Source organism: Dermacentor variabilis, chromosome 7 (genome assembly GCF_050947875.1).
Source record: "Dermacentor variabilis isolate Ectoservices chromosome 7, ASM5094787v1, whole genome shotgun sequence".
Lineage (NCBI taxonomy): Eukaryota > Metazoa > Arthropoda > Arachnida > Ixodida > Ixodidae > Dermacentor > Dermacentor variabilis.
In genome coordinates this window covers 43,518,365-43,540,062 of record NC_134574.1, presented here as the reverse complement: position 1 = coordinate 43,540,062, position 21,698 = coordinate 43,518,365, and the positions used below count along the sequence as shown (strand labels likewise).

At 44.3% G+C, this 21,698-nt stretch overlaps 1 protein-coding gene across 1 annotated transcript in view; it reads right to left on the bottom strand.

The window, feature by feature from the left end:
* Nucleotides 1-2,016: 2,016 nt before the first annotated feature.
* LOC142589013 (uncharacterized) overlaps nt 2,017-21,698 on the bottom strand; it is a 118,046-nt gene continuing 98,364 nt past the window's right edge. The window contains exons 4-5 of the mRNA XM_075700806.1: nt 3,095-3,202; nt 2,017-2,140 (exon numbers count right to left, since the gene is read on the bottom strand). Of these exons, the coding sequence (XP_075556921.1) occupies nt 2,105-2,140; nt 3,095-3,202 (144 nt within the window). The 3' untranslated portion in view covers nt 2,017-2,104. The remainder of the gene's footprint in view (nt 2,141-3,094; nt 3,203-21,698) is intronic.

Sequence of the window (21,698 nt, the reverse complement as noted above, 5' to 3'; positions counted from 1 at the left end):
ACGAGGTGGAACGTTGCAGGCGCCGAGCACACTCCGAATGGCATAACCTAGAACTCGTAGAGGCCGTCTGGGGTGATGAAGGCGGTCTTCTTGCGATTTCTTTCGTCGACTGCTATTTGCCCATAGCCAGACTTGAGGTCCGTCGACGAGAAGTATTGAGCGTTGAAGAGCCGATCCAATGCGTCGTCTATTTGTGGGAGGGGCTATACGTCCTTTTTCGTGATCTTGTTCAGTCGACGATAATCAACGCAGAAACGTAGGGTTCCTTTCTTTTTCTTCACCAAGACTACTGGAGATGCGCACGGGCTTTTTGACGGCTGGATGATGTCGTCGCGCGGCTTTTCGTGGACTTGGTGCCTTATAGCCTCACATTTTCGCGTAGAAACTTCATAAGGGCTCTGGCGAAGTGGCTGAGCACACTCTTCATTTATTATGCGATGCTTTGCGACTGGCGTTTGTCGAATCCTTGATGACGTAGAAAAGCACTCTTTGTATCGTCGAAGTAAACTTCTGAGTTTTTGTTGCTTAGTCATGGGGAGACTTGGATTTATGTCGAAGTCTGGTTCGGGAACTACGGTCATCGGGGTAGATGCGGCAGAATCCAATAGGACGAATGCATTACTGGTTTCCAGAATTTCCTCGATGTATGCGATCGTGGGCTCTTGTTGATGTGGTTGAATTCCTGGCTGAAGTTTGTGACCAACACTTTCGTGTTTCCTCCGTGCAGTCGAGCGATTCCTCTTGCGACGTAAATTTTGCGATCGCACAGTAGACGTTGTTCGCCTTCGATGACGCCTGCTACGTCAGCAGGTGTTTCGGTGCTGACCGAAATAACAATGCTGGAGCGAGGCGGGATGCTCACTTGATCTTCGAGCACGCTCAACGCGCGGTGACTAGGAAGGCTGTCCGGCGGTATCGCTTCATCTTCCGACAGCGGTATCGATTTTGACTTCAGGTCTATGATTCCGTCGTATTGGTTCAGCAAGTCCATGCCGAGAATGACGTCTCGTGAACACTGCTGGAGGATAACGAAGGTGCCAGGGTAAGTCCGGTCATGAATGGTGATTCTTGCCGTGCAGATTCCAGTCGGCGTAACGAGGTGTCCTCCAGCGGTTCGAACTTGAGGGCCTTCCCGTGCAGTTTTAACTTTCTTCAACTGGGCGGCGATGTGTCCACTCATTATGGAGTAATCAGCCCGTTGTCCACTAAGGCGGTATCTGCGTGGCGGTCGAGAAGCACGTCGAGGTTGTTGGTTCTTTGTCTCTCGTTGCAGTTAGGTCTCGGCGTCGGATCACGGCTTGTCGGGGGCGTCCGATACATGAACGAAGAGCACCTCCGCCAGATGTCACGTGGTGGGGAGGTTGAACACAGTAGCAATACTGTGAAAGGCAAATAACTTTTATTGGGCGAACCTCAGCCCACAAAAACAGGCTTCACTTATAGCACAACGATAGCGGTGAACACGGTCGGCGATCGTCGAAAATCTGCTCAACGGGTCAAGCGCTTCGGCTTTTATACATCAATCGTCGAATGTTCCAGACTAATCGCTGGGACCCGCGCGCCTTCCACATGGTGCTACACTATTCGCGTCGCGCACACATGCAATAAGATTACACAAGTTTCGGTCACAGACAGTGGATGGAACCGTCGATAATATTCCAGAAACTTCCCACACATGCAAGCGCGTCCTGCGCTGTGCGATAACATTTGTTAGGAGGTGAAACGTGTCGCACGATAAAGACAAGTACACGTGTCAACATAATGGTTTTGCGTTCTTCTCTTTCTATAGTGGTGCTCTTATCTCTCTTTTTACTCATTACAGAGCAGTAAGTATATAGTCATACCAATACCTCGAAAATCCCCACTATCCTAAAAACTCTCTTACAGCAAATCAAGAGCCGTTTTGACCATCATGTAGAGCTAGCGATTCGGCAGAAACCTTCCCGAAAGTTTCTGTGACTGGGTTTGTTGAAATTAAAAAATAACATGTCGCTTCATAAAGCTTCCCGCTTACAAGTTTCAAAGAGCGCTTTATTGATTGTAAAATTGTGCCTTTATTCACGCATAGGAATATGTTGCTTCCATTCCACGTAGTAGTCGCAGGTTAGTTGATTTTCTCGCAAATTCCGTTGATACACCTCTGAAATAAGAAGTCAGGCATCCTTCTTTAGACTCATAAAATTTCAGAAAGCTCTCTGTGTTCTGAGTTTGTGTTTTAATAATTTCAAGTAACCTATGCCTCTCAAGCGCCGTTTAGGTCTAAAATATAGTTTGCATAGGTCAAAAATTTTGCAGCTAAAATCGCACAACATCCCTGTGGAAGAAACTTACGCGAAGGTTTCGGTATGCATCGTGTGTTTTCTTCTTGATTTTATTTTTTGTACAACATAATGGATTGTGCACTTGCAGGTAACTCAAAATAAAGCTTGTGTTGAGTACTGGCTCGTTGAGTGCCGGTGCTTGCTTGATTGTATTGTTAACTCGCTGTAAATTCCTGCTCGCTTCTGTTTTTCCTCACTAAGTACTGGGAGCTATGAAATAACCTGCGATGATTACTGCTCTGTGCTAATGAATTTATATTTACAAAGCACCACTTTTTGTGTCATTGTATTGCAGAAATGTACGATGCATTCAGGCCTTGCATGTGATACATTTTGTCAGTGCTGTTAAAAATACTGCACTAAGTCTCAATGCCGCCCTCAAAGGAAGTGACACGCGGTGAAACGAACAGGTTAGCTACCGAACACAATGCGACGCATATTCTGCAAAACTTGTTAATAATGAGAAAATCCCGTTACACTCAACACTGAAGAAAAGTAGGCAGAACTCAATATCGAAGGTTTCTTCCTTTTTTGTGAATATTGTTTATTTCATATTTGTGCTACACTACGGCGACTGAAGAGTCCGGATAGTATTTATTGGGTAGTTAATTGGTTTCCGAGGAACTACCTTGAGTTTATTTATACCTGTGTTTTTTTTTTCATTTGGGTGATTACGTCATAAACCGACATTGCTCCATCACAAACTGCATTGAGTGACTAATGTGCTCAGCTGCTGATCGGTCACTAGAGGGATTTGAAAACTGCCCTCTTACCCTGTCCACAACGCCTGTGGCATCTTTGCCACACTGGAGGCCGTCTGGCGCGACTATCTTCCTTGGCGATCGGAATCCCGAACAGCAAAAGACAAAGCAAAGCTTTTCCTGCGGTGTAAAGTGAAATACATCATATGAAGTAACGCGTGAACATTGATAGGTGCCAAAAAAAACAACGCACTAATAAATGCCCACCTTGACCTAAGAAAAATATAGCGAAAATAAGGCTGTTTTCAGTCGCCACATAGGTGGTCATCAACAAAAATAAAGCGGTTTGGTCCACGGCTTTGCTTCCTCTAAAGAAGTAATACTTATCGGTGTATCTGCTCCAAATAGGTTCTGAAATTGAACTAGGAGAAATTTACACGTGATATACTGGCCAAACTAAACAACAGAAACTCGCTTTTAGTGCTTTCGCGAAGTACAAAACGCGAAACGCTTTTGGGGAGGACTACACGCCGTGGTGTACATGTTGCTCTTGGCAACACTGCGGTAAGAATTTGGCACAATTTTATAAATGGTTTATAATAACAAATTATATATACATACTTAAAATAAAGAAATATATATATAATAAATTTTACATCATATTTATATATATATCAAATTTCATTTTATAAAAGAAATAAAAAAATATATAATTTTATCATTTCTTTATTTCAGTATTATTATTTCAGTTGCGAAGAAATAAGTTTGGTGTTGTGAAGGCGTCCGCTTCACTTGAAAAGTTGTAGGTGCTCTTTCACTCCCTTGCTGTGGTCAAATATGTGCCACTCGAATCAGGCGACGCTGGGGTTTTACGGCATACTTTCAGTGTATATATATTCACGTAGCGGTGCAAAATCCAGAGCGGTGGCCGCTACACAATGATGCTCAACTGATAAAAATAATTTCAAAATCGGCGTAACCCTCCCCACGATGACTCCTGACAGCATAGTGCTAGCATAGATAGCATTGATTAAATATAGTATCACAAGCGATTGCCGCGATCAAAACCTGTTATGTACGAGGCGTGTAATGAGCAGAATTCGTCTTTCGCGCTTCCGTAAGAACAGTCGGCGCCATCTAGCGCCGCCGGCATGAAGCCGGTGCGCCAGTGCAGATGAACTCTGATAAACGTGTCATTCGGCAGCTGTGCACCTGTCTTGTGCTACTTTCAGGACACGCTGCGCCATCTAGTGGCACTGCCGAGAGAAGTCTGCGCGTTGCTTGAAAAACGAAAACCGTGGCGAGCCCGCGTCTCCGAGTGCTGAGCATTGTTCACTTATTCGCCGCGCACTCAGTGGCGCACGCGCAAGGACCGAAGTTGGCGAAATGTTCGTCGAAGACCGGTACGCGCCCATTGCATTTGCGGCGAGCCTGCTAGAGCGTCGCGTCCTTAAGTAACCCTCCTCATGTAGGTTCGATACCGCTCAGCATCGTAAAAATTTCAGGGAACTTTTTCTTATTACAGAGCCGCCCATTCTTAGTGGCACGTGCCTAGTTTCGCAAGGGGGCGTCAAACGTATTCAATGAAGAGCCGCGCACACCTACTGCGACAAACCCAGTATCCCAAGCTGGTATGAAAGATGTTCAGTGAAATTCAGTACGGACCGAGTGACACATATTCAGTGTTCCAAACTTTTGTGAAAGCTTCGGACAGCCTTACCTACCCAGTCCTGCATCTGCAATAGCTCTTGTCGGCGTGAAAGAGGTTCGCAGCGGAGCGGCACCTATGTACACATTGCCACATACTCATTGACTGAAGTTGGTCGGAGGGCTAGTTCCGAATTCTGGTTGCTCAGCACAGCCTCTCGATACGCTTCACACTCACCCATAGAGTACCCAGTGACGCAGGTACACGGGAAAACTGATACATCATCATCATCATCATCATCAGCAGCCTGGTTACGCCCACTGCAGGGCAAAGGCCTCTCCCATACTTCTCCAACAACCCCGGTCATGTACTAATTGTGGCCATGCCGTCCCTGCAAACTTCTTAATCTCATCCGCCCACCTAACTTTCTGCCGCCCCCTGCTACGCTTCCCTTCCCTTGGGATCCAGTCCGTAACCCTTAATGACCATCGGTTATCTTCCCTCCTCATTACATGTCCTGCCCATGCCCATTTCTTTTTCTTGATTTCAACTAAGATGTCATTAACTCGCGTTTGTTCCCTCACCCAATCTGCTCTTTTCTTATCCCTTAACGTTACACCTATCATTCTTCTTTCCATAGCTCGTTGTGTCGTCCTCAATTTGAGTAGAACCCTTTTCGTAAGCCTCCAGGTTTCTGCCCCGTAGGTGAGTACTGGTAAGACACAGCTATTATATACTTTTCTCTTGAGGGATAACGGCAACCTGCTCTTCATGATTTGGGAATGCCTGCCAAACGCACTCCAGCCCATTCTTATTCTTCTGATTATTTCCGTCTCATGATCCGAATCCGCTGTCACTACCTGCCCTAAGTAGATGTATTCCCTTACGACTTCCAGTGCCTCGCTGCCTATTGTAAATTGCTGTTCTCTCCCGAGACTGTTAAGCATTACTTTAGTTTTCTGCATATTAATTTTTAGACCCACTCTTCTGCTTTGCCTCTCCAGGTCAGTTAGCATGCATTGCAATTGGTCCCCTGAGTTACTAAGCAAGGCAATATCATCAGCGAATCGCAAGTTACTAAGGTATTCTCCATTAACTTTTATCCCCAATTCTTCCCAATCCAGGTCTCTGAATAGCTCCTGTAAACACGCTGTGAATAGCATTGGAGATATCGTATCTCCCTGCCTGACGCCTTTCTTTATTGAGATTTTGTTGCTTGCTTTATGGAGGACTACGGTGGCTGTGGAGCCGCTATAGATATCTTCCAGTATTTTTACATACGGCTCATCTACGCCCTGATTCCGTAATGCCTCCATGACTGCTGAGGTTTCGACTGAATCAAACGCTTTCTCGTAATCAATGAAAGCTATATATAAGGGTTGGTTATATTCTGCACATTTCTCTATCACTTGATTGATAGTGTGAATATGGTCTATTGTTGAGTAGCCTTTACGGAATCCTGCCTGGTCCTTTGGTTGACAGAAGTCTAAGGTGTTCCTGATTCTATTTGCAATTACCTTAGTAAATACTTTGTAGGCAACGGACAGTAAGCTGATCGGTCTATAATTTTTCAAGTCTTTGGCGTCCCCTTTCTTATGGATTAGGATTATGTTAGCGTTCTTCCAAGATTCCGGTACGCTCGAGGTCATGAGGCATTGCGTATACAGGGTGGCCAGTTTCTCTAGAACAATCTGTCCACCATCCTTCAACAAATCTGCTGTTACCTGATCCTCCCCAGCTGCCTTCCCCCTTTGCATATCTCCTAAGGCTTTCTTTACTTCTTCCGGCGTTACCTTCGGGATTTCGAATTCCTCTAGACTATTTTCTCTTCCATTATCGTCGTGGGTGCCACTGGTACTGTATAAATCTCTATAGAACTCCTCAGCCACTTGAACTATCTCATCCATATTAGTAATGATATTGCCGGCTTTGTCTCTTAACGCATACATCTGATTCTTGCCAATTCCTAGTTTCTTCTTCACTGTTTTTAGGCTTCCTCCGCTCCTGAGAGCATGTTCAATTCTATCCATATTATACTTCCTTATGTCGGCTGTCTTACGCACAAACGCAAACACATATATACAGATACATGCAAACAATGACGGGTCGCCTTTGGAAAGTACATGATGCATCTTATGAATGATAATGGCTGTCAAATGTAAGGCAACTGAACCTATATTGGACGTCGATCGGAATCATCACCTGATGAGGAAATCACCACCTGGCAACGGCGACAATGCACCGGCACGAACATCGAATCCGGCGCAGGATATAAAAGTCCGCCACAACCGCTCTCTGCTGGGCACGACGCCACTATGACAATGAGACACTCACTGCTTTTGTTGTTACAGGTTAGTTACTTGGACAATACCAGTGGCTTTAAGTGCAACAATTGCTGTCTAATAGCGGTATTGTGCTCAATTCAACTCTATGGTAGTGTCAAGCGGGCCCTGTGCTGCTTTGCACGACATCATGCTTATTTCTGTGTCTCGCTGCGACTGATGCTGCCGGGGATGTCGAACTTAATCCTGTCCTGAAGATTCTGTCTTAGACATTGTACGCAGGATAGAAACAGGCCAAACTGCAATTTTGGTGGAACTTATGCGGATAAAGGAGAAGCAGGACGCCACGGCCGTTGAGGTGAAATGCCTTAAGGATGGAGTCGCCATTCTCAAGTCCACCCTTAGCCTAAGTAAAACATCCGGGACAGACACATCTGTCATCATCAAGTCATTTTCACGGCAGGTAAAAATGATAACTTCAAGGTGTGAGGACGCTGAAAACAGACTACGTAGACCAAATTTAGTTTTTTTGGCATTATCGATGAGGCCGGTGAAGACTGGACGACTTAAGAGCAAAAAGTCATCAACCTCTGCACTGAAAGGTTGGAGCTTATTTTATCAAGCGACCGGTTTGAACCATTGCACAAAATTGGTCGATTCGCTCATGACAAATGCCGGCCAATAACCGCTAAGCTTGTGATATTTAAAGACAAACAGAACATTTTGGCCTCTGCAAGTGACGCGAAAAGACTCCAGCTTATCTGTTCGTGAGGATTTCGTGCCAATCACTCGCTTAGCGAGAAAAAAAAACTGCTAGAATATACAAGAGCACAGGACAAATTGTGTAAACTGTCTCTTGGCTAAATGCGCAATAATGACAAGGAATACATGTACCAGGTTGATAGAGACACCATCGTACTACGTAGCAGATAGCTAGAAAAACCTATGGGTACACGGGTCTCTAGACTACCCCTTTAAACTGACTTATCTTGCTTGCTCACAATGTCGTACACTAACATACGTACCATACGAAAGAGGCGCGAAAACTTATGTTCATTTATAGAAGATAGCAGTCGCGGCATTCTAGCCCTAACAGAAACATGGCTGCGCCATTATGTTTAAGATGGTGAAATATTTGCAGTAAGTGACATATTCAGCATTTATCCGCCTGACCGCAATGATAAAATTGGGCGGTGGTGTCCCCAACAAACTCAGAGGTATCATTACGGTGGTAAACATCCCAAGAAACGTGCACCTCGATTACAACCGATGTTGAAGAAAGGCAAGAGCCGAGGCTGTGCTCCGTTCATTCTGCAGGGAGAGAAACGTGCGCTTTGTCTACGCAGCCAAATATCCGAACGGCCAAAAATACACCACCCTAGTCATAGACACAAACTCTAAAATCAGAACCACATGCAGTGTATACACCAAACACTCGGAAATACCGGAGGAAGTAGCGATCCCGCTGACCCTCAGGGAACAGGAATGTGAAGTCGTACTAAGCGGCTCGCAAACGGCAGTAAACAATTACGCCAAAGGTAGAATTTCCAAGGACGCCTTGTCCATTGTGGCCAAAGTGTGCAGATCCAAAACCGCGAGCTCGGGGATCATATGGTTCTACGCGCACGTCACCCCGGAAAACAATGCGCCCCCAAACCTAAACCGCGAGACATGACCCACCGCACCGAACAGTCAACGCCTCTCGCATGATAGCGAACACTCCTCGCGCAGAACGGCACAGGCTCAGCAGATACAACGACACAACCAGTACATATCTAAACGCCAGAAGGATATACCCACCGCCGAGTTCCAATTTGAACAGGAGGCAGGCAGTCGCCTGGAGACAACTCCAGACGAACACCTTCCCCGATAAGCATCAGGACGACACGTGCAAATTGTACCAGGAAGGACCAGCAACGGTCAAACTAATGCTGTGGGAGTGCAACGTAGTTATAGGAATGATGGCAGTTGCTCCGAAAACCCTGTCATCGAGGTGGGCTGCCACTCGGCGCACCTCAGACCTCGGAATCCAGACGTGGGTAGTCCAGCAAGCGCGTGAGGCGCTGTTGAGGCACGGCCTTGACGTTCACCCGTGGGAGACCTGAGCCCTGGTTGCGTTAACCCTTGCCGGACGTACAAGAAAATTGTAGCCATCCATCGATGGTGCCTTGCTTGCAATAAATAAAAGTATTTCTTCTTATGAAGTTGACACCTCGTCATCGCTTGAGATTGTCTGGGCTGCTTGTCAAACCATTTGTGGAAACATATTAGTTGGTGTCTGTTACCGCCCCCCGGAAATGTCCCTTCCATTTGTTGATAACATACGCGAAAGCACTCTTACTGCCATGCAGAAATGTTCAACTAGTTATGTTTATCTACTTGGCGTACTTATTTTTCCCAAATCATTTTGTCATGCTTTACATCATCGTGCAAGCACGCAACATTTTTCATTGAAATAACCTTGTAATTAAGTCTTTCTCATGTAATCACTCAACCCACTCGTGACAACACCTCTTTAGGTTTGCCACTAACTACTGCACCTGAAACCATGCATCCTCTATTAATTTCTGATGGTTTTAGTGACCATAAGCTGCTTGAGCTGACACTCCAGATGCCCATGTTATTTACTGGATTTCAGTATAAAAAATTCAGGATTACAACAAAGTTAACGACGTTGCCATCAAGACTGAACTTCAGTTATTTCTCAGCGACTCAATTTTCCCGTCTTTTCCCCAGCGTTCCGTTAACGAAAACTGAATACTTTACAAAAATAAATTACTCGTTCTTGCAGACAAATATATTCCGTATGTTTCGGCAGCCAACGACAAGTGTAAACCATGGTTCAATAACAATATTTGAACATTACATAATAAAAAAACATCTCGCTGCAAAAAAAAAAGAAAACAACCGTGCAGCGAGTCCTCATGGGGCAAGTACAAAAGTTTCCTTAGTGTGTACATTATTGCCATACGCACTTCAAAAACAAGTACTTCGCTAACAACTTACCTTCTCTCCTGAATACTACTCCGCAAAATTTTCGCAAATTTTAACATCTGGTCACAGTTCCCATATTTCGCTGCTAGACGGAAAACAACAGACCTTTTCAGACGGGGAATGTTGTTCGCTATTTAATGCATATTTTTCTTCTGTTTTAACAAGGAAAGACGATTCCGAAATTCCAGTGCTTCCGGATTACGATTACCCATTTACGGCACCCATAAATATCTCAAGTGAAGGCCATTGTTAGCCTCATTACCGAACTTAAAACAACATCTGCTTGTGGTATTGACAATATTAACACTAAGCTATTAAAAACACGGCATCTATTTCAAGTGTCATTCTGTACCATATCTTCAAGCAGTCCTTGTCGACTTGTGTCTTGCCCATTGACTGGAAGATTGAGAAGGTTTGTCCCCATTTTGAAAACTGGAGATAGACATAGGCCTGGAAACTATCGTCCAACATCGTCAACACCTGTGTCATGCAAACTACTTGAACACATAATCGACTCGCACATTTATTCACGGCTAGAAAAACAATACTATTTTCATTCAGAAACAGCTTGGCTTCAAGAAAGGTCTATTTTTTGAAACACAGTTACTGTAGATCACCACCGATCTACACAGCAGCATGAACAACAGTCAACAAATAAACGCATTTTCCTGGACTTCTCAAAATGATTCGGTCGCGTTGCCCACTGCCCACTCATTTCTGAAATATATATCGACTCACTAACCCTTTCTTGGCTTAGAAACTTCTTATCGCTTCGTCACCAGTTTAGCGCTGTTAACGATCGTCCTTCTATAACTGAGGTCATGTCTGGTGTACCACAGGAGTGTCTGGGGCCTCTGCTTTTCCTAATATTTATTAACGACATACCTTCAAACATTTCCTCTTGTATACGACTGTTTGCCGATGACTTCATTGTTTACCGACCAATAACTTCGGTTAACGATCATACCGCCTTGCAGCATGACCCTCACACTATCACCGACTGGTGTAACATATGGAAGATGTCTCTTAACCCTTCCAATTGTAATAATATATCGCTCTCTCGCAAGCGCACTAGCTCCATATTCACGTACACCATTAATAACACGAGTCTGTCGCGTACCACTACCTACATATACGTTGGTGTAAACCTCACTAGGATATCGTCTATACCCGTTTGCTCTCTGATCCAAACCGCCCTGTTTCTGTCGTTTAACGTAATGCCTAGCAATATTCGTTCCCTCGCTCTTTGCGCGGTCAGGGAACAGGGTAGGCAAAATCTCCGAAAAAAAAATCGATTTTTTGTTTTTGTGTAATTGAAAATCTATATTCTTTCCTTACCATGACCCAGTGTTTCATTTGTGCCCAGGCGAAATATTTACCTCAAAATCAACATTCTTCTAAACCTAGGCAGCATCCTGCCCCGCCCCCTTTGACACATGCTCGAGATCTGTGTCTCTCCTAAACTGAAAAAAAAAAATGTTTCAACGCCTATTTTTTGTCACATTTAGCGGAATGGCTGTCAGTCATCTGGCAGCAGTGAAAGCCTAGCTGGTATATTTCACTTACCCAAACGAATCCTAAGACGCAGCTGGATTACTGGTAACGCGCGGTGTTTTGCTCGTGCTTCGGCGTCTTTTCGCGAACAATCGAATTCGCTTATACGTTGGGGCTGGTTATTTAACGGTAATGGAATGGCGAAGCCAAACAAGTGCTTTAAAAAAACGTCTCTTTAATGGAACCCGGCATAAGTCCATCTCCAATGACGCCAATTCTCCGCAACCCAATCCAGGAGTGGGCGCCGCAGCCACCACGTGCGCGGCTGCATCGAAGCTTTCGCACTCGGTGGAACGCTTGAAAAACCTATAGGCTAAGCTCTCAAAGCCTGACCTTCTCCAGAAATGTCTCCATGGAGAAGCTCAGAACGCGAATGTGGTGTTCAACAACGTTGTATGGGAGTGCGCTCCAAAGAATGTCTTTCTTGGCCTCAAGACGCTGAAAATAGCGACAATGGATGCTGTGCTAACATTTATTGACGACAGAATTGCTCAAGCTGACATTTTGAGGTCATTCGAAGTTTCTCCAGGATGGTTCACAGTCCAGTGGTTGCGCGAAGCTGACCGGCGGCGACTGTACTTTACGGAGAGGCTGCACGACTGGTCACTAAGGAGGCCCGAAAAACAAGGCAGCAAGCACAGAATAGAAGTGTTGATAATGGAGGGTACTACCAGGCTGCTGGCTATTGAAAAAAATGCGTCAGAATTTGTTTATATAGCCCTATATTGCATTAAAGCTCTTTCTTCCACTTCAAAGCCAATTATCTCAAAACACCAAATTTTGCTGCATTTGACCCTTTCTTTCAGAAACTACAAGCACTAAAGAAATAATATTTTCCAGATATTGAGCAAACATTGTGGACAATTTACTGAACTGGGATTATAAATATTCGTGCAGGGGATTTTCATTTACGGGCTATTTACTGCAGATTTGGCTCTAAAATTTGGTCGGTCCAGTAAAAAAGAAAACAAATAACTAATCTTTTAAAAAAATAAACCTAGTTCAGTAACACTACCTAACATTGCTGATTACAATGCCACCAAGGCAAATGTTCTAACCACAGTAGGTCACGAAAAAAGGGTCACGAACATAGCCTAAAATAGATGGCAAGAATAGGACCTAACCTGTCCCCTTAACTTGTTCTCAAGCTTCTTTGTCAGTCTCGAAGTCTCTGCCCCATATGTCAGCACTGGTAAAATGCACTGATTGTTCACCTTCCTTTTCAATGATAATGGTAAGCTTCCAGTCAGAAGCAGGCGATATCTGCCGTATGCGATCCAACCCATTTTTCTTTTTCTGTTATTTTCCTTCCCATGATCAGCGTTCTCTGTGATTAATTGACCTAGGTAAACGCACTCCTCCACAAACTCTTAAGGCCAACTGGGCATCTTGAACTCTTGGTTCTTTGCCCGGCTATTTATTATTATCTTTGTCTTCTGTATATTAATCTTCAACCCCACTCTTCCACGTTCTCTGTTAAAGTCGTCAATGAATTGTTATAACTCGTCTGCATTGTTGCTGAATCGAACAATGTCATCGGCAAACCGAAGGTTACCGAGATATTCGCCGTGGATCTTTACTCCTTAGCCTTCCTAGTATAATAGCTTGAATACTTCTTCTAAGCACGCAGTGAACAGCATTGGAGAGATTGTGTCTCCCTGTCTGGCCCCTTTCTTTATTAGTATCTTCCTGCTTTCCTTATGTAGAATTAAGGTAGCTGTAGAAACTGTGTAGATATTTCTAAGGTATTTATGTAAGCGTTCTTCACTCCTTCATTATGCAATGCCTATATGATTGCTGGTACCTCCACTGAATCAAATGCATTTTAGTAATCCATGAAAGCCATATAGGGGGGGCCTATCGTACTCTTCGGATTTCTCGATATCCTGATTTATGACATGGATGTGATCCATTGTAGTGTATCTCTTCCTGAAGCTACCCTGTTCCCTCGGTTGACTAAAGTCCAGTGGAGAATATTTTGGTAAATATTTTATATAATACTGGGAGTAAGCTAATGGACGTATAATTTTTCAATTCTTTAACGTCTCCCTTTCTGTGGATTAGTATGATGTTTGCATTCTTGCAGTGTTCTGGGACCCTTGCAGTCGACAGACACTTCGTATACAGAGCTACCAGTTTTCCATGCAGTATGTCTCCTCGATCTTTGAGTAATTCGACTGTTCTTTCATCTTCTCCTATCGCCCTTCCTCGTTTCATCTCTTGCAGGGCTCTTCTGACCTCATCGCTAGTTATAGGAGGAGTTTCTGTATCCAGTTCATTACTGTTTGTAATTGAGGCGTTCGGACTCCTCTGGGTACTGTGCAGGTCAGTATAGAATTATGAAATCAATTTCATTTCCTGTTTCACCATTAGGGCTTTTCCAGATCCTCTTTCTGTTGCTACGCTTCTTGAAAAATGTGTTCATTATTCGAAGCTTATTCCTTTCTGCGAATTCTACCAGCATCTCTCCATCTAGCGTTCTTAAAATCGACGCCGTAGTAGCCAATTGCTTGTTCCCCAGCCTGCCTTTTCCCCACTTTTGCATTGAAGTCGCCCAATAGTATAGTATACTGAGTTTGCAGTTTTCTCATCACTAATTCAACTTCATAAAACTGCTCTGCTGCCTCATCGTCGTGACTAGATGTTGGAGCGTAGGCTTATGCTACCTTTAATCTATACCTCTTATTAAGCTCGATTACGGCTACAGCTACCCTCTCATTTATGATTTAGAATTTGTTATGGTTTCCCGCTATGGTCATTTTGGTTTAGGAATCGTACGCCATATTGCTTCTTATCTATGAGACATCTGTAGTAGAGTATATGCCTGTTATTCAGCAATGTATAATCCTCACCAGTTCTTCTAGTCTCCCTAAGGCTGATGATTTCCCAAACAACGTCTGATATTTCCTCAGAGTCCTGCTAAGCTAGCCTCCCTCGAGGGGGTTCGGGTGTTAAATGTTGCCGGGGTCAGTTTCCACTGGCGGCCTGTCCGGATACAGAGATTCTCAGCAGCCCCTGCTGCGTTAGAGGTCTGACAGTCGCTTTGGTCAGGTGTTCTGGAGCTGCTGGGGACTGAGCGCTATTGGGTAATTGAGTGAGCCATGTGGAAGGGGGTGGCCGAATTCCCTCACCAGGGAGGCCAATTCCTCTTCCGGTGAGGGAAAGAGGAATCAAGAGGAGAAAATGGAGCTGGGCAGGCCATGTAATGCGCCGCTTAGATAACCGTAGGACCATTAGGGTTACAAAATGGGTAGCAAGAGAAGGAAAACGCAATCAACGACGACAAAAGACTACTTGGAGCGATTGAATTAGGAAATTCGCGGGCGCTAGTTGGAATTGGTTCGCGCAGGACAGAGGTAATTCAAGACCGCAGGGAGATGCCTTCCTTCTGCAGTAGACATAAAACAGGCCGATTATGATGATCATGAAACCTCACTAGTAACCCTTCTTGTTATTCCCATATTAATACAAATTGCGCAACTGCACCTTAAACGCTTGGCTATCTTAGGCGCAACTTGCAAAATTCATCTGCGGACGTGCGTAATTTGCATACCTGGCATTTATTTGCATACGCTGTATGATCACCACACCAAGCATATTCTCTAAAAACTAGAGAGGTGTATCGCAGGAGTGAAGCAGCCGATTTGCTCTTCAAAGCGTTTTTTTCTCTCAATATGTCGAATGGAGTGAAATGCATTATTCACTCCGTCACCAAGGAGAGAGTGAAATGTGTTTTTCACTTTCCCCTTCAGAAAGAGAGAGAGAGCAGAATGCTCTTTCTGCTCTTGAGGCAATAGAGAACAAAACTTAGCGTAATCTTCTGCTTCAACTGTAAGAGGCTGGCCCGAACATGGCGATGTATCACTCACGCACGCTGAGCAAAGTACACACCGTTTAGCTTCTAACAGAACAGGCTGCCACAGTTCAAAGGAACGCGTTGCGAGCGCTCTACTTTTTTACTCGGAGTTGCTCCACCGCGCGCGCGCTCAACGTCGCGGAACAACACAGCACAGGCGAAAGGTGATCCGTCCAGCGAGCAGCAACGATGGCCATCCAAGGGAGATCGTGTGTCAGCCATCTCGCGTTGCCGCGAAAACACGACCGTCGTTCGTCACTCGTTGGATATAACAACAAATCCTCCACGGTAAGTGAATTCTAACTTGGGTGAACATTCTGCGTATATCGCAGGCTATCGCCAGGAAGTCGTCCTGGCGCTAAGCCGTCGGGACTGACAACGGACTAGGCAAGCGCGCTGTGTCTCTCGATGTCAATCGCAAAAGCCAGTCGTCGCGATAACTGCATGTAGTTTTATCACTTGCCGCTATCCGTAAGAGCTTTGAAAACCGCAAACGTTGTTAGAACTATAGTATGTTCAGTAAGTCGTGTGGCGAAAGGATGCTTAAAGCGGTTTGTTCACTAGCCCATGATTCCGAGCCTATGCGGAGTGTGCTTAGCATGCGTTTTGTGTGTTTGCATTTATTCAGTTTGGCCGTATGCTGTGTACGGAATGCTGTTGAAATAAGGTGTCACATAACAGAAGGCGTCATATTGCTGGCGGCATGCTTTCGTTCTACGTAAGCAGCGCGCTTGACGGTGTCTCGCCCATGGATAATCAGCGACCACTGAAGTTACGTGCAGCACCAGTGCTAGTTAGGAACTTTGCCGCAGGCATTCAGCTGAATGCAGCAAGAGGACAATTGGGCGCGTTATCTTGAACTTACTAAAAACTCATGAGGAATCCATGTTTAACGTATAACCTATAAACCACATATCAGCGATCTTGCGTCCGATAGCTACAAGCGATGCGATGGAGCTGTCTGTCGCGTTCGCTCGTCGCTTACAAGCCGTACTGCGTCAGAGCGACAATATTGAGCGGCGCGTCCCCGGCGTTGCCGGTACGAGGGCTGCAACCACACGTCGAAACTAGCGTGACGCGTGCTTTTGTAATTTAAGTTCATCTATTTTACTGTAAAATGCAGCATAAAATATTTCCAAAGGACTTGCAGTAGGTTCTGATCGTTGCACGTATAAAAATTGAATCGTTTGCTCGTTTCGCGGGACAATCGCTAGTAATTGAGCTATGTACATCCAGTTCCGGCTTCGCGCTATTGGCTAGTCGCTCATAGCACTTCCGGGAGACGAGCAACGATTTCTAGATTTCCAGGACCTAGCGATCTGTTCAAGCGACGGCCCGTTTTGTAGCTCCAAGCTGACCCTCGTTGCCGTCGCGTACTAAATCGCTCTCGTGGGGTTTAGCCCGAAGATTGAACTGTTCTTGCTCATGTATTGAAAAGGTGCGATTGTATGTTTGATTTTATGTCTCCTGTTGCGGTCTTCGAGGACGGTGCGAATCTCAAAGGGTGCCTATATACGTACTCGCTGAATTGTCAAGCAGCGAGTTATGCATCGGCATCGAATATAATGGCTGCTGTGTGTAATTACAATTGCAGGGACACTTTGCCGAGACTTATTGTTTTGGGCATGCCTGTGCATTTGCTAATATGAGTTGGCGTTGCAGAGTTATGTCATATGAACAGCTAAATCACCCTTCCTTTCGGGGTTACAAGCGTTATGTGTGCATCTTGATTTTGCATGTCAGATAAAAATGTGTTTATCGCTTTAATATTTTAGGACCAAAATAAAGTATCAAAATAAAACCTTGCTTTAATTCCGTGTTACCAGTCATCTGTTGTACACAAAAGAAAGAGTTGGTCTAATAAACTAATACTGCGGTCTAACTGCAACTTCTACATGCCTTCAAGAATGTAAAATGCTAGATTTCAAACTGCAGCAGTAGTGGAGTCTATCAAAATGAACTCCATTGCGCACTTCATATATTAAAATAAGTTCATGCCTTTTAGTAAGCTTAGATGCAGGCCGCAGTGAACTTTCTTGTTATTCAAATGTGGGTAAGCTCGCCATAAGGAGCCTTGTTGCCATTTATTATAGGCACATCCAGTCATATCCATTGAACTGGAGGACCATATTTTAGTCCCGACTGAACATCATGTTCGAGGATATGATCCTTAAATTATGGCTTGAGCAGTGGCACAACCAGAGAAGATGCGGGAGGAGGGGCGGGGGTGGGGCACACTGGGCACGTGCTTAGGATGTGTCACAAGTGCTGTTTGCGACACACCAGACTAATGACGGAGCTATGACATCTGACAATGATCAATATTCTATTTATTAGGAGGATTATTTTAACATTGGTGCCAAACGAGGATGAAGTGTCCGTTATTTCTTTTTTATTTCATTCTACAAATTGAAGTTAGTTTAGCAGTTGACTGTTGCAGTCATTTACATGTTTCGCATGCATATCAGTAGGAAGAGTAAGAGCTAAGACTTTCTTTTCGTGCCATGACCTTGACTGTCTTGATGTTGTTTACACCATGTGTTCGTGTTGACTTTTGCACACGATATTTTTCAGGCACCCGCATGATATAACGCAAGAAGGCAGCTGCAAGGACACAAGGATGCCAAAAAGCCAGTCCAGTGCGACTTCACCGAGTGCAGAGGTGCGCACGCCAAAGAATCAAATTACATTGCCATGCAATTTGGACAAGAAGACTAGAATGTGAGTATATTTGGTGTACCATTCGACTAAATGCTAACAAAATCAAAACACAGTACGTCACACCAAGATGAAAATTCTCACGTGCTCTAGGCAGAGCTGCGGCCTTAGAATATGGCACACAAAAAAAGTTTCTTGCACAATTTATCTACATTACCAGCTCCATGCATAGCAGCTCATTTGGTAACCTCTGCCATATAAGTGCACATGTTTGGTGCCAGAAATGTGTTTGCTGCGCAGTAATGTGGCGCATATTTCTCTTCGATCACAGTGTCAATACTTTGTGAGTTTGGACATGTTTGTTCTATGTTTAATTTTCAATTGTATAGTTCAAAATTGAAAAGAAAGACCAAGTGAATATAAAGAATTTTTCGACACTGTGATACTGCTGAAACTATAGATAATATGCTTATGTTTTATTATAAGATGTGTTCTAAATTTCATGGGCAACATTGCAATCTGATTTGATGTGTTCAGTTCAGTTCAGTTTATTATACTTTAAATACAATGAATTGGTAAGAGACAATATAGAGACGAGGGTCCCAAAGTCAAGGACTGCAACGGGACCCTCGGTTAATAATAACAATTCGGAGATGTATTAAACAAGAGCAAGGTGACTAAAAGAAACACACAAAATCGCGAAAATACAACATAGAAAAAAGATAAGTGAAAACAAATTGATTGTATATAAGCCTAAAGTGCAAAACAAAAACTGTCAATACACACAGTTGACAAATGTAGTGTAATGAATGACCTAAGCTTAGTTACACATATAGAACACCTTAACGGCATGACAGAATGTATGAAAGGATGAAGATTTAATGCTGACGGGTACACCATTCCACAGTTGTAATGCAGCGAATGATGATGACATTTTTCCCATAGTCAAAGTGAACCATAGGTAGTAGAAAAATTGGAGTTACGTGCAAACCTGGTAATATTGTTATTTATGAGGTGCCAGGAATCAATGGATTGGTATAACAGCTGTTTAGTAAGTAATTTATAGAGCATAATTCTTAGATGATAGTTGAACAAGTTCGTTACAACAAGGATGTTATTTTCACAAAGCAGTACAGTAGCAATCTTGAAAAAACCACTGTTAGTGATAATGCGTATTGCTTGGTTTTTTAAGTGCTGAATAGACGAGATATGACAGTTATAGGTGTTTCCCCAGGAAACAATACCATAATTAATGTGACTGTGAATGGAGGCAATGTATAATGCTAATAATTCGTCTTTACAGAAATATGTTCTTGACTTGATTAATGCTCTAATACCGAAGACACACTTTTGCTTAATGAACGCAATGTGTAGAGAAAACTTAATGTTAGAATCTAATATGGTGCCCAAAAATAATACACAGTCAGGGAAGGGAATGTGATGGCCATCTAGAGTTATCTCAGGCAAGCCAGGTATTATTCTTTGGCTAGAACGCAAAATCATAAATTGAGAATTTGAAGGATCGATACATAAATGATTGGACGAACACCAAGCAACAACATGGTCAAGCTCCTTGTTTTGTTTAAAAATTAGGGCAGTTAAAGAATTCTCACGCATCGATATAGTAGTATAGTCTGCGTATAGTGCACAATGTGCCGACTTATGACACGTGGGTAAATCATTACTAGAAATAGAGAACAGCAGGGGACCTAATATGGGGAGCCTTGCGGTACACCTTGGGTAATAACTGTAGTATCAGAATATACACCTCCAAAAAAACTGTTTGCTCTCTATCATGTCATCATCACCATCACCACCATCATCATCATCATCCTGGTTATGCCCACTGCAGGGCAAAGGGCTCTGCCATACTTCTCCAACTACCCCGGTCATGTAGTAATTGTGGCCATGTTGTACCTGCAAATCTCTTAATCTTATCCGTCCACCTAACTTTCTGCCGCCCGCTGCTACGCTTCCCTTCCATTGGAATACAGTCCCTAACCCTTAATGACCATCGGTTATCTTGCCTCCGCATTACACGTCCTGCCCATGCCCCCCCCCCATTCCTTTTTCTTGATTTCAAGTAAGATGTCATTAACTCCCGTTTGTTCCCTCACCCCAATCTGCTCTTTTCTTATCCCTTAACGTTACACGTATCATTCTTCTTTCTATAGCTCGTTGCGTCGTCCTCAATTTAAGTAGAACCCTTTTTGTAAGCCGTTGTTTCTGCCCCGTACGTGAGACGTAAGACACAGCTGTTGTACACTTTTCTTTTGAGAGATAATGGCAACCTGCTGTTCATAATCTGAGAATGCCTGCCAAACGCACCCCCAGCCCATTCTGATTATTCTGATTATTTCACTCTCATGATCCGGATCCACAGTCACTACCTGTCCTAAGTAGATGTATTGTCTTACCACTTCCAGTGCCTCGCTACCTATCGTAAACTGCTGTTCTCTTCCGAGACTGTTAAACATTACTTTAGTTTTCTGCAGATTAATTTTTAGACCCAGCATTGTCCTTTGTCTCTCCAGGCTAGTGAGCATGCATTGCAATTCGTCCCCTGACTTACAGGGCAAGGCAATATCATCAGGAAATCGCAAGTTACTAAGGTAATCTTCATTAACTCTTATCCACAATTCCTCCAAATACAGGTCTCTGAATACCTCCTGTAAACACGCTGTGAATAACATTGGAGAGATCGTATTCCCCTGCCTGACACCTTTCTTTATTGAGATTCTGTTGCTTTCTTTGTGGAAGACTACGGTGGCTGTGGAGCCGCAATAGATATCTCTCAGTATTTTTACATACGGCTCGTCTAACCCCTGATCCCGTAATGCGTCCATGACTGCTGAGGTTTCGACTGAATCAAGCGCTTTCTCCTAATCAATGAAAGCTATATATAAGGGTTGGTTATATTCTGCACATTTCTCTATCGCCTGATTGATAGTGTGAATATGGTCTATTGTCGAGTGGCCTTTAAGGAATCCTGCCTGGTCCTTTGGCTGACGGAAGTCAGTCTAAGGTGTTCCTGATTCAATTTGCGATTACCTTGGCAATGTGAAGAAGAAGACGCGCCTCGCGGCACAGCCGCATCGCCAACGCGCGGCTCGGTTTCTGCTCGCGCTGTTGATTGCTGGCGTCCTTTCTGGACAGTGCTTCGGGCTGCCTCGCCGTTCCCGCTCGCTGTGACTTTGCATTAGGAGCCGCAAATTAACCTGTTCTCAATTGGTGGAGTTGGGGTACTCAAACCCCGTCGCTTGAAACCCTGGAGCTGCGATCCCGAACGCTACCGTCCGCCATGACTGATATCTCATCCCAAACGGCGCCGACGCCATAGTGCGTCACTTGCACCGGTGTTCCACGACAACGGGACCCCAAGATCTTCAGCGGTGTAGACGACGAAGACGTCGAAGATTGGGTTGCGTCATATGAACGGGTGAACGCGCACAAGTGGGAAGATCCAGCCAAGTTAACCCACGTCACCTTTTATCTGGCTGTTGTTGCCCAACTCTGGTTTCACAACAACGACCGTGACGTACCGACATTGTCTGTCTTCAAGACAACCTTTACGGAAGTGTTCGGCCGACCCGCTGCTCGCAAGCTGCGTGCCGAACAACGCTTGCGCGACCGAGCACAGCAGACGGCAGAAACGTTTTTGAGCTACACTGAATACGTCGTGGA